The 14,235-nt window shown below is 38.7% G+C and overlaps 1 protein-coding gene across 1 annotated transcript; it reads left to right on the top strand.

Moving 5' to 3' along the window:
• Nucleotides 1–9,901: 9,901 nt before the first annotated feature.
• On the top strand, nt 9,902–13,888 carry LOC131838931 (nuclear factor of activated T-cells, cytoplasmic 3-like). Its single transcript, XM_059185822.1, is given in 4 exon segments — nt 9,902–10,846; nt 10,849–11,295; nt 11,298–13,218; nt 13,296–13,888. Coding segments are annotated over 4 exon segments (3,252 nt in total). The 5' UTR covers nt 9,902–10,107; the 3' UTR covers nt 13,441–13,888.
• The last annotated feature ends 347 nt before the right edge of the window (nt 13,889–14,235 follow it).

The following is a 14,235-nucleotide window of genomic DNA, read 5'->3' as shown; positions in this document are numbered from 1 at the left end:
ACTTCAAAGGAAGACAAGTTATCAGGGATAAAAAGGGGTATTGCATAATGACAAAGGCAAGCAATATTTCAAGAATCATGACGATTCTTAATGTCCTGCACCTAATAGATGAACAGCAAAATACAGGAAACAAGCTGAAAGAACTGCAAGGAGAAATAGATGAATCCACCGTCATAGTTGGAGAATTAAGCAGGACTCTATCAGAAATGGAAATATCCAGTAGGCACAAAATCAGTAAAGATATAACTGAATTTAACATCAATCAACTGGAAATAATGGATATTTTAAACTACTGATTCAACATCAGATTATATATTCTTCTCAAGTTCACATAGTACATTCCCCATGATTGAAACATTCTGTGCCATAAAAACACCTTAAAACTAAAAGAACAGAAATTATACAATGTCTGCTCTTAGACCACAGTAAAATCAAACTAGAAATCAACAACAGAATGATCATTAGAAAACCTCAAAATACTTGGAGATTACCTAAAACACTTCTAAATAATTCAAGCTACAGAATAAATCCAAGAGAAATACTTTGAACTGAATAAAAATGAAAATACAACTTATCAAAATTTATGGAATGCAGTAAAAGCAGAGTTTACAGGGAAATTCATAGTATCAGAAGCATATAATTAAAATCTAGGAGGTAAAAAAATAATCTAAGCTCTCATTTTGTGAGACTAAATAGAGTTAAACCCAAAGTGAGCAGAATAGTAGGAATAATAAAAACTACAACAGATATTAATGAAATTGAAAGCAGTAATCAATGGAGAATATCTATAAAACCAAAAGCTGTTTTTTTTAAACAAATCAATAAAATTGATATGCCTCTAATCGTGCTAAAAAAAAGACAATTACTAATATCAAAAAAAAAGTGAGCATCACTATAGATTCCACAGATATCAAAAGGGTAATAAAGGACTATGATGAACTCTATGATGACAGATTCAATAAGCTTGTTGAAACCCACTGATTCCTTGAAAAACATAATTTGGTGAAACTGACAGAAAAAATAGTAATCTGAATCACATTATATTTGGTTGAATAAATAATAAGTTTCTAAAATAGAAAGCACCAGGCCTATGTGGATTCACTTTTGAAGACTACAGAATTATACTTATGCAAGTTCTGTAGAATATCATCCAGAGGATAGAAGCAGAGAAAGTACTTCCTAACTTATTTTATGAAGCTAGTATTGCCCTAAAACCAAAACCAAAAACATTACAAGGTGGGGGGAAAAAGACCAGTATTTCTCACAGATGCAAAAATTCTTTCCTTAAAGATTTTATTTATTTATTTGAGAAAGAGCAAAAGAGAGAGAGAAATCACTAGCAGGGGAGGAGCAGAGGGAAAAGCAGGCTACCCTTTGAGCAGGGAGCCCAATGCAGGGGCTCAATGCCAGAACCCTGGGATCATGACATGATCCAAAAGCAGATGTTTAACCGACTGAGACAAATGTCCCTCATCGATGCAAAAATTCAGAACAAAATTAGCAAATTGAATTAACAAAGCACAAAATAAATTTACACAACCAAGTAGGATTAATCCCAGACATGTAAGATCAGCTCAACATTTGAAAATTAATTAATGCAATCCATCACATTGACAATCACAAATAAAATCATATATCATATCAATAGATGCAGAAAAAACATTTTACAAAAATTCAATACCCATTCATGATAAAAATGCTCAGAAACTAAGAATACAGGAGAACTTCCTAAATTTGATACAGAACACCTGGAAAACTTACATCTAATATTGTATTTATTGGTGAGAAACTCAAAAATTTCTAATGAAGTTCAGGGACAGGCAAGGATGTCCTCTTTCACCACCACCTTTCAATCCTATACTGGGAGTCCTAGATAAAACAATAAGAAAAGAAAGAAAAGCTAAGTAGATTGGAAATAAAAATAAAACTGCCTTTGTTCATAGATGATCTGGTCACCTATGTTTAAAATCTGAAAGAGTAACAAAAACCCCTGATACTAATAAACATAGCAAAGTTGCAGGATATGAATTTAATATACATGGCTCAGTCAATTTCCTATCTATATGCAATGAACAACTGGAAGAAAAAACAATACTGTTTATTATCTCCCCTAAATGAAACACTTAGGTAAAAATCTAAAAAATATAAATAAGATCTATATAAGGACAACTACAAGCTGTTAAGAAAGATAAAAAACATGAACAAAATACATGGAGAAATATTCTATATTCTTTGATAGGTAGGCACAATATCAACAAGACATCATTCCTCCTAAATTGATCTATAGATTCAATGCACTTCCAGGAAAAATTCCAGTGATTTTTTTTTAATATATCAACAAAATGAGTCAAGAGTTTTATATGGAGAGGTAAAGAATCAGAATAGCCAATTCAGTGTTAAAGGAGAAAAACAAAGTTGTAGAACTGACACTACCCAACTTTAAACAATGAAACTATTGTGATCAGGACAGTGCGGTATCAGTGAAGGAACAGAGTGATATACAAATGAAACAGAATAAGGAGCCCAGAAATAGACCCATATAATCAACTTTTGTTTGACAAAGGGACAAAGGAAATATAACAGGGCAATGTAACCTTTTTAACAAATGGTGCTGTAAGAACTTGGCATCCATAACTAACAAAAAAAAAAAGAAAGAAAAAGAAATAAATCCAGACACATACATCTTATATTCTAAAAACAAAAACACTTAAAATAGATCATAAGCCTAAATGTAAAAGTGAAAAACTATGAACTCATAGAAGATAACCTAAAAATCAATAGAAATTCTGATGATCTTGGATATTATGATGGCTTTTTAGATACACTAAAAAAAAAAAAAAAAGGCATAATCTATTAAACAAATGCTTGATAAATTAGACTGTTGCAGGAAGCAGTCAAAATGGCAGAGGAGTAGCAGGCTGAGATGACATCAGGTAGCAGGAGATCTGCTAGATAGTTTATCAAACCATTCTGAACACCTAAAAATCCAATAGGAGATTGGAGATAAGAGCAGCAATTCTAGAAACAGAAAATCGACCACTTTCTGAAAGGTAGGACCTGTGGAGATGTGAATCCAAAGCAATGGGAAGATAGACCACAGGGGAGGGGCTGGATCCCTGCAAGCAGTGGAGGAATGGAGCACAAAATCTGAACTTTGAGAAGTCTGCTTCATGAGGGACATCACTCCAGAAGCTAAGCTGGGGGGAGCCCATGCAGGGGCAGTGTGGTCTCAGGTCCTGCGGGGTCACAGAAGGATTGGGGATATCTGAATATCACAGAGCCTGCAGGTATTAGAGTCAGGAAGCTGGCTACAGGGATGGAGCTGAGAAGTGAGATCCAACTTGAGGTTACCTTAAACTGTGATCTGTGGCACAGTCAGGCCTTTGCTCTTTGACCAGGGACCCAAGAAGTGGCATATCTGGGGATTTCCACTTGTGGAAAAGCAGCAGTTATCTGCTGGGTTTGGAGACTTCAGGAGGGCTGTGTGCCAGAGACAGAGAAGCTTGGTCACCCAGAGAGCTGGAAATGATTGAACACTTTTCTCCGATGGCGCACTTAGGAATGGGGCCCCAAGCTCTCAGCTCCTCCAGGCAAGAGATTGGGAGGCCGCCATTTTCATTCCTATCCTCCAGACTTCTGTGGAAAGTGCTGGGAACAACAGCTGCGGAGAGTGAACCCAAGCAGATTTCTCAACCCGGCCCCTGGCAAGGGTGGTGCAATTCGGACTTCGGCAAAGACACTTGAGAATCACTGAAAAAGTCCCCTCCCCCAGAAGATCAGCAAGAAATCCAACCAACACCAAGCTCATTTCTCAAGGAAAACAGCAGAATTCCAGAAGAGGAGAAAACAAAGCATGGAATTCAAGGCTTTCTCCCCATGATACTTCAGTCTTGCAAAGTTAACTTCTTTTTATTACATACTTTTTTCTTATAATTTTTTTAAACTTTACTCTTTCCTCTTTTAACAATTTTTCAACTAGTTTATCTTAAAAATGCCTTTCATAAGAAAAAAAAACACAACTTTTTCAACCTTCATTATCATAGTTATATTTGATCCTTCATTGTATCTAACTTTACTTTTTGTATACACATAGGGTTTTTTCTTCTAAAAAATTTTGGGGTACAACTTCTAAAAGATCAAAATATACCCTAAATCTAGCATAGGACTTTGTTCTAGTCTCCAGCCTGAGAAAATTCCCTCCACTTTTTTTCTTTCTTTTCCCAACCAACTTATCTTAACAGCTCCTTTTTTAGATTATTTTTAAAATTTTTCATCTTTATAGTCATTTCCACCCCTTCATTATGTAAGTGTATGTATATATCTAAATATTTATATGTGTCTATATATAGATATATAGATTTTTTTTTTCTTTAAAGAATTGGGAGGTAGTTTCTTCTAAAAGACCAAAATACTCCCCAAATTAAGTGGTGGCTCTGTTCTATTCACAGTCTAATATATATATTTATTTTTTCTTTTTCATTTTTTTCTTTATTATTATTATTAATTTTTGGAACATCTTTTTACCCCCTTTCCTCCCCCCACGATCTGTGATCTATTATGATTTAGTTAGCACACATTTTTCTGGGGTCTTTGCCACACTTTTAGTATTTTATTCACTCCTTCACATATTCTTATCTGGATAAAATGACAAGGTGGAAAAAACTCACTACAAAAAAAAAAAAAAAAAGAGCAAGAGGCAATACTGAAGGCTAGGGACTTAATCAATATGGACATTGGTAATATGTCAGATGTAGAGTTCAGAATGATGATTCTCAAGGTGCTAGCTGGGCTTGAAAAAGGCATGAAAAATATTAGAGAAACCCTGTCTAGAGAAATAAAAGCCCTTTCTGGAGAAATAAAAGAACTAAAATCTAACCAAGCTGAAGTAAAAGGAAAAAAAAAACTATTACTGTGGTATAATAAAAAAAATGGAGGCTATTACTGCTAAGATAAATGAGGCAGAAGAGAGAATTAGTGATATAAAAGATCAAATGACAGAGAATAAAGAAGCTGAGCTAAAGAGAGACAAACAACTGATGGAATATGAGGGGAGAATTCAAGAGATAAGTGATACCATTAGACAAAGCAATATTAGCATATTTGGAATTCCAGAAGTGAATTATAGAGAATTTCCCTAATATGGCAAAGAGAACAAACATCAAAATCCACGATTCTCAGAGAATCCCCCTCAAAATCAGTAAGAATAAATCCACACCCCGTCATCTAATAGTAAAACTTACAAGTCTTAGTGATGAAGAGAAAATCCTGAAAGCAGCCTGGGACGAGAAGTCTGTAACATACAATGGTAAAAATATTAGATTGGCAGCAGACTTATCCACAGAGACCTGGTAGGCCAGAAAGAACTGGCATAACCCATTCTGAGCACTAAATGAGAAAAACATGCAACCAAGAATATTATATCCACCTAGGCTATCCTTGAAAATAGAAGAAGAGATAAAAAGCTTCCAGGACAAACAAAAAATAAAGAATTTGTAAACACCAAACAAACTCTACAGGAAATATTGAAAGGGTACTCCAAGCAAAGAGAGAGCCTAAAAATAGTAGACCAGAAAGGAACAGAGACAATATATAGTAACATTCACCTTACAGGCAATACAATGACACTAAATTCATATCTCTTAATAGTTACCCTGGATGTAAATGGGCTAAATGTCCCAGTCGAAATACATAAGGTATCAGAATGGATAAAAAAAAAATAAAACCCATCAAAAAGCTGTCTATAAGAAACTTACTTTAGACCTAAAGACACCTCCAGACTTAAAGTGAGGGGGGTGGCAAACAATTTACCATGCTAATGGACATCAAAAGAAAGCTGGGGTAGCAATCCTTCTATCAGATAAATTAGATTTTAAGCCAAAGACTATATAATAAGAGATCAAAAAGGACACTATATCATACTCAAAAGGTCTGTCCAACAAGATCTAACAATTTTAAATATATATGCCCCTAACATGGAAACAGCCAACTATATAAACCAATTAATAACAAAATCAAAGAAACACATTGACAATAATACAGTAACAGTAGGGGACTTTAACCCCCCCCCCCCCCAAATGGACAGATCATCAAAAGATCAATAAGGAAATAAAGGCCTTAAATGTCACACTGGACCAGATGGACATTACAAATATATTCAGAACATTCCATCCCAAAGCAACAGAATACATATTCTTCTCTAATGTACATGGAATATTCCCCAGAATAGATCACATCCTGGGTCACAAATCAGGTCTCAATGGTACCAAAAGATTGAGAACACTCCCTGCATATTTTCAGACCAAAATGCTCTGAAGCTAGAACTCAATCATAAGAGGAAATTTGAAAAGAACCCAAGTACATGGAGGCTAAAGAGCATCCTACTAAAGAATGAATGGGTCAACCAGGAAATTAAAGAAGAATTGAAAAAAAAACATGGAAACGAAACAAATGATAATGAAAACATAACTGTTCAAAATCTGTGGGACATAGCCAAGGCAGTCCTAAGTGGAAAATATATAGGAATAGAAGCCTTTCTCAAGAAATAAGAAAGGTCTCAAATATACAACCTAACCTAACCCTACACCTAAAGAAGCTGGTGGAAGAATAATAAAGAAAGCCTAAACCCAGCAGGAGAAGAGAAATAATAAATATCAGAGCAGAAATCAATGAAATAGAAACTAAAAAAAAACAAAACAAAACAAAATAAAAAACAAAAACAAATCAACAAAACTAGGAGCTTGTTCTTTGAAAGAATTGGTAAGACTGATAAAACCCTGACCACACTTATGAAAAAGAAAAGAGAAAGAACCCAAGTAAATAAAATCATGAATGAAAGAGGAGAGATAACAACCAACGCCAAAGAAATACAAGCAATTATAAGAACACATTATGAGCAACTATACGTTACCACACTTGACAATCTGGAAGAAATGGATGCATTCCTAGAGGCGTATAAACTACCAAAACTGAACCAGGAGGAAATAAAATACCTAAACAGATGCATAAACATAAGGAGATTGAAGCAGTCATCAAAAATTTCCCAATGAACAAGAACCCAGCACCAGACAGCTTCCCAGGGGAATTCTACCAAACATTTAAAGAAGAATTAATTCTTATTCTCCTGAAACTGTTCCAATAAAATGGAAATGGAAGGAAAACTTTCAAACTTATTTTATGTAGCCAGCATTACCGTGTTCCCCAAACCAGACAAAGATCCCATCAAAAAAGAGAATTACAGACCGAAATCCTTAATGAACATAGATGCAAATATTCTCGCCAAAGTACTAGGCAATAGGATCCAACTGTACATTAAAATGATTATTCACCACAACCAGGTGGATTTATTTCAGGGCTGCAAGTTTGGTTTAACATCCACAAATCAATCAATGTGATACAATACATTAGTAAAAGAAAGAAGGAGAATCATACGATACTCTCAATAGATGCTGAAAAAACATTTGACAAAGTATAGCATCCCTTCCTGATCAAAACTCTTCAAAGTATAGGGATACATACCTCAATATCGTCAAAGCCATCTATGAAAAACCCATAGCAAATATCATTCTCAATGCAGAAAAACTGAGAGCTTTTCTGCTAAGGTCAGGAACATGGCAGGGATGTCCATTATCACCACTGCTATTCAACATAGTACTAGAAGTCCTAGTCTCAGCAATCAGACAACAAAAAGGAATAAAAGGCATCCAAATCAGGAAAGAAGTCAAACTAATGCTCTTTGCGGATGATATGATATTATATGTGCAAAACCCAAAAGACTCCACTCCTAATCTATTGGAACTTGTACAGGAATTCAATAAAGTGTCAGTATATAAAATCAATGAACAGAAATCAGTTGCATTTATATATACCAAAAACAAGAGAGAAGAAAGAGAAATTAAGGAGTCAATCCTATTTATAATTGCACCCAAAACCATAAGATAACTAGAAATAAACCTAACCAGTGAGGCAAAGAATCTGTACTCAGAAAACTATAAAGTACTCATGAAAGAAATTGAGGAAGATACAGAGAAATGGATAAATGTTCCATGCTCATGGATTAGAAGAACAAATATTGTGAAAATGTCTATGCTACCTAAACCAATCTACATGTTTAATGCAACCCCTATCAAAATACCATCCATTTTTTTCAAAGAAATGGAAAAAACAATCCTAAAATTTATATGGAACCAGAAAAGACCTCAAATAGCCAGAGGAATGTTGAAAGAGAAAGCTGAAGTTGGTGGCATCACAATTCCAGACTTCAAGCTCTATTACAAAGCTGTCATCATCAAGGCAGTATGGTACTGGCACAAAAGCAGACACATAGATCAGTGGAACTGAATAGAGAGCCCAGAAATAGACCTTCAACTCTATGGTCAACTAATCTTTGACAAAGGAGGAAAGAATGTCCAATAGAAAAAAGACAGTTTCTTCAACAAATGGTGTTCCAAAATTGGAGAGCCACATGCAGAAAAATGTAACTGGACCATTTCCTTATACCACACACAAAAATAGACTAAAAAATGGATGGAGGACCTCAATACGAGAAAGGAATCCATCAGAATCCTTGAGGAGAACACAAGAAACAACCTCTTCGACCTCAGCCACAGCAACTTCTTCCTAGGAACATTGCCAAAGGCAAGGGAAGCAAGGGCAAAAATGAACTATTGGGACTTCATCAAGATCAAAAGCTTTTGCACAGCAAAGGAAACAGTTAATAAAACCAAAAGTCAAATGACAGAATGGGAGAAGATATGTGCAAACAACATAGCAGATAAAGGGCTAGTATCCAAAATCTATAATGAACTTATCAAACTCAATACTCAAAGAACATATAATCTGATCAAGAAATGGGCAGAGGACATGAAGAGACATTTCTGCAAAGAGGACAGCCAAATAGCCAACAGACACATTAAAAAGTGTTTCACATCACTGGGCATCAGATAAATACAAATCAAAACCACAATGAGATACCACCTCACAACAGTCAGAATGGCTAAAATTAACAAGTCAGGAAATGATAGGTGTTGGTGAGGATGCAGAAAAAGGGGAACCCTCCTACACTGTTGGTGGGAATGCAAGCTGGTGCAACCACTCTGGAAAACAGCATGAAGTTCCTCAAGAAGTTGAAAATAGAGGTACCCTATGACCCAGCAATCACACTTCTGGGTATTTACCCTAAAGATACAAATACAGTGATCCAAAGGGCACGTGCACCCAAATATTTATAGCAGCAATGTCTACAATAGCTAAACTATGGAAAGAACCTAGATGTCCATCAACAAATGAATGGATAAAGAAGAGGTAGTATTTATATATATATAATGGAATACTATGCAGCCATTAAAAGAAATGAAATCTTGCCATTTGCAATGAAGTGCATGTAACTAGAGGGTATTATGCTTAGTGAAATAAGTCATTCAGAGAAAGACAATTATCATATGATCTCCCTGATGTGAGGAAGTTGAGAGGCAAAGTGGGAGGTTTGGTGGATAGGAAAGGAATAAATGAAACAAGTTGGGATCAGGAGGGAGACAAACCATAAGAGACTCTAAATCTCACAAAACAAACTGAGGGTTGCTGGGGGAAAAAGGGTAGGAAGAGGGTGGTTGAGTTATGGATATTGAGGAAGGTATGTGCTATGGTGAGTGCTATGAAGTTTGTAAACCTGGAGATTCATAGACCCATACCCCTGGGGCTACTAATATAATATGTTAATAAAGAATAAAAAAAAATTAAAATAAACTAGACTATTAAAAATAAATGATCCTGCTCTATAAAAGACAATGCCAACAGACTAAGATATGCATTGACTAGGAGAAAATATTTTCAGAAGACTTAGGATAAAGAACTGTATTCAAATATATATGAAAAATACTTAAGACTCAACTATAAGGGCGGCGGCTCCTGGTGCGGCTCGGCGCGCGGCCAGCTCTCGAGTTTGGAACGGAACGCTCGGTGTCACGGTCCCCGCCGGGAAACTTTGCCGCGGAACCGCGACCTCCTGGCCCGCGCAGCCCGGCATGAAGCGGCGCTGAAGAGCTGCCGCCTTCGCGGCCTCCGTCGCCAACGCCGCCAGAGGAGGAGTCGCAAGCACCCTGGGCCAAGCCGATGACTACTGCAAACTGTGGCGCCCACGACGAGCTCGACTTCAAACTCGTCTTTGGCGAGGACCGGGCGCCGGCGCCGCCGCCCTCGGGCTCGCGGCCTGCTGATCTTGAGCCAGATGATTGTGCATCCATTTACATCTTTAATGTAGATCCACCTCCATCTACTTTAAACTCATCTACTTTAAACTTACCACATCATGGATTACCGTCTCACTCTTCTGTTTTGTCACCATCGTTTCAGCTCCAAGGTTACAAAAGCTATGAAGGAACTTGTGAGATTCCCGAATCTAAATACAGCCCATTTGGTGGTCCCAAACCTTTTGAGTGCCCAAGCATTCAGATTACATCCATCTCTCCTAACTGTCATCAAGAAGTAGATGCTCATGAAGATGACCTACATATAAATGACCCAGAAAGGGAGTATTTGGAAAGGCCTTCTAGAGATCATCTCTATCTTCCTCTTGAGCCATCCTACCGGGAGTCTTCCCTTAGTCCTAGTCCTGCCAGCAGTATATCTTCTAGGAGCTGGTTCTCAGATGCATCTTCTTATGAATCTCTTTCACACATTTATGATGATGTGGATTCGGAGTTGAATGAAGCTGCTGCCCGATTTACTCTCGGATCCCCTCTGACTTCTCCTGGTGGCTCGCCCGGAGGCTGCCCTGGAGAAGAGTCCTGGCATCAACAATATGGACTTGGACACTCCTTGTCACCCAGGCAATCTCCTTGCCACTCTCCTAGACAAGTGTCACTGATGAGAATTGGCTGAGCCCTAGGCCAGCTTCAGGGCCCTCATCAAGGCCTACTTCCCCCTGTGGGAAACGACGGCACTCGAGTGCTGAGGTTTGTTATGCTGGGTCCCTTTCACCCCATCACTCACCTGTTCCTTCTCCTGGTCACTCCCCCAGGGGAAGTGTAACAGAAGATACCTGGTTTAATGCCTCTGTCCAGGGTGGATCAGGCCTTGGCCCTGCACTTTTTCCATTTCAGTACTGTGTAGAGACTGATATCCCTCTGAAAACAAGGAAGACTTCTGAAGATCAAGCTACTGTACTACCAGGAAAATTAGAGCTCTGTTCAGATGACCAAGGGAATTTGTCACCATCCCGGGAGACTTCAATAGATGATGGCCTTGGATCTCAGTATCCTTTAAAGAAAGATTCATCTGGTGACCAATTTCTTTCAGTTCCTTACCCTTTACCTGGAACAAACCAAAGCCTGGCCATACCCCAATATTTCACACATCTTCATTACCTCCACTAGACTGGCCTTTACCAACTCATTTTGGACAGTGTGAACTGAAAATAGAAGTACAACCTAAAACTCACCATCGAGCCCATTATGAAACTGAAGGTAGTCGAGGAACAGTAAAAGCATCTACTGGGGGACATCCTGTTGTAAAGCTCCTGGGCTATAATGAAAAGCCGATAAATCTACAGATGTTTATTGGAACAGCAGATGACCGATATTTACGACCTCATGCATTTTACCAGGTGCATCGAATCACTGGGAAGACTGTTGCTACTGCAAGTCAAGAGATAATAATTGCCAGCACAAAGGTTCTGGAAATTCCCCTTCTTCCTGAAAACAATATGTCAGCCAGTATTGACTGTGCAGGTATTTTGAAACTCCACAATTCAGATATAGAACTTCGAAAAGGAGAAACTGATATTGGCAGAAAAAATACTAGAATACGACTCGTGTTCCGTGTGCACATCCCGCAGCCCAATGGAAAAGTCCTTTCTCTGCAGACAGCTTCCATACCTGTTGAGTGCTCTCAGCGGTCTGCTCAAGAACTTCCTCATATTGAGAAGTACAGTATCAATAGTTGTTCTGTAAATGGAGGTCATGAAATGATAGTGACTGGATCTAATTTTCTTCCAGAATCCAAAATCATTTTTCTTGAAAAAGGACAAGATGGACGACCTCAGTGGGAGGTAGAAGGGAAAATAATCAGGGAAAAATGTCAAGGGGCTCACATTGTCCTTGAAGTTCCTCCATATCATAACCCAGCAGTTACAGCTGCAGTGCAGGTGCACTTTTATCTTTGCAATAGCAAGAGGAAAAAAAGCCAGTCTCAACGTTTTACTTACACACCAGTTTTGATGAAGCAAGAACCCAAAGAAGAGGTTAACTTGTCTTCAGTTCCAGCATTGTCTGTGCCTCATCCTGCCCAGACCCAGAGGCCTTCCTCAGACACAGGACACTCACATGACAGTGTACTGTCAACACAGAGAAGCTTGGTTTGTCCCATTCAACAAACATATGCATCCATGGTTACTTCATCTCATCTGCCACAGTTGCAGTGTAGGGATGAACGTTCTGGTAAAGAACAGCATATGATACCTTCTTCAGTCATGCACCAGCCTTTTCAAGTCACATCAGCACCTCCTGTGGGGTCTTCCTATCAGCCTATGCAAACTAATGTTGTGTACAACGGACCAACTTGTCTTCCAGTTAATGCTGCCTCTAGTCAAGAATATGATTCGGTTTTGTTTCCACAGGATGCACCTCTTCCCAGTTTAATAAATCTTGGCTGTCAGCCGCCGTCATCCATACCTTTTCATTCTTCAAATTCAGGCCCAGCAGGACATCTCTTAGCCCACACACCTCATTCAGTGCAGACCCTACCTCACCTGCAATCAGTGGGATTTCATTGTTCAAACACAGGACAAAGATCTCTTTCTTCTCCGGGGGCTGATCAGGTCACAGGCCAGCCTTCCCCTCAGTTACAACCCATTACATATGGTCCTTCACATTCAGGGTCTGCTACAACTGCTTCCCCAGGAGCCTCACATCCCCTGGCTAGTTCATTACTTTCTGGACCACCATCTCCTCAACTACAGCCTATGCCTTACCAATCTCCTAGCTCAGGAACTGTCTCATCACCGTCTTTAGCCACCAGAATGCATTCTGGACAGCACTCAACTCAAGCACAAAGTACAGGCCAGGGAGGTCTTTCTGCACCTTCATCCTTAATCTGTCACAATTTGTGTGATCCAGCTTCATTTCCACCTGATGAAGCAACTGTGAACATTAAGCCTGAACCTGAAGAGCAAGAGCCTAACTTTTCAACAATTGGTCTGCAGGACATCACTTTAGATGATGACCAGTTTATGTCTGACTTGGAACACCAGCCATCAGGTTCAGCAGAGAAATGGCCTAACCACAGTGAGCTCTCATGTCTAGCTCCTTTCTGGAGAATCTAGAGGTGAACGAGATAATTGGGAGAGACATGTCTCAGATTTCTGTTTCCCAAGGAACAGGGGTGAGCAGGCAGGCTCCCCTTCCAGGCCCTGATTCCCTGGATATAGGAAGATCCGAAGGCCTCTGACAAGAGTTCACTGCAGCCTTGTGTCCACCACCACGTACTTCTCAGCATGTTTCTCTCCTTGGACCTTGGGTTTCCAACTCTGTGGCCATCAGGACTGGCACCGGGAGTTGGGGTCACCGTATGTGGGGAAAGCAGCATTCCTCCACCTCAGACCTTGGGTAGATTTTGTAAAAGAACAGGAGCAGCATAGACTGAGCTTTGGGGAAATAAGCTTTGCTTTTTATATTTAAATAGGATACTTTTATATGATGGGTGCTTTGAGTGTGAATGCAGCAGGCTCTCCATTTCAGAGATGCTGCTTTTGCAAGTGACCTGGTTGCTTAGCTATGATTGGTGATTTTACTCCTTTATGGTCATTTGAAGGACTCTTTAGCCTTGATGATATTTTTAAAGTAGGAACTTTTGATAAAACCTTCCAGAGGCAAACAAAGAAAAAAAAATTCTCCTAAGCCCACACCTATGCCTCAAAAACTCAGCATGTCCTAAAGCCTTTCATAGATTTATAGGAAATAAAGCCAAATGTAGCTAATACTTCTTTATAAAAGTAAACTGTTAGAGAAGAGACCATTCCAATCATTGACGTGTTGGAATATAAAACGACATTCCAGAGCATAGCCTTTTTGTAACGTTCTAGGTAATCTTCCTGCAATCTCTCTATACTGACGCCATGTTGAAATTGCTTTTTTTCCCTCAGGGCCTTGGATAAGATAGCTCCATGTAAGGTGACTTTGAAAGGTGGGCTTTTAAGCTTCCTAGCTTTAATATCCTGCCATCCTGCAAACAAGTAGGCTGTGG

Source organism: Mustela lutreola, chromosome 1, assembly GCF_030435805.1.
Source record: "Mustela lutreola isolate mMusLut2 chromosome 1, mMusLut2.pri, whole genome shotgun sequence".
Classification (NCBI taxonomy): domain Eukaryota; kingdom Metazoa; phylum Chordata; class Mammalia; order Carnivora; family Mustelidae; genus Mustela; species Mustela lutreola.
This window is presented reverse-complemented; position numbering and strand designations above follow the sequence as displayed.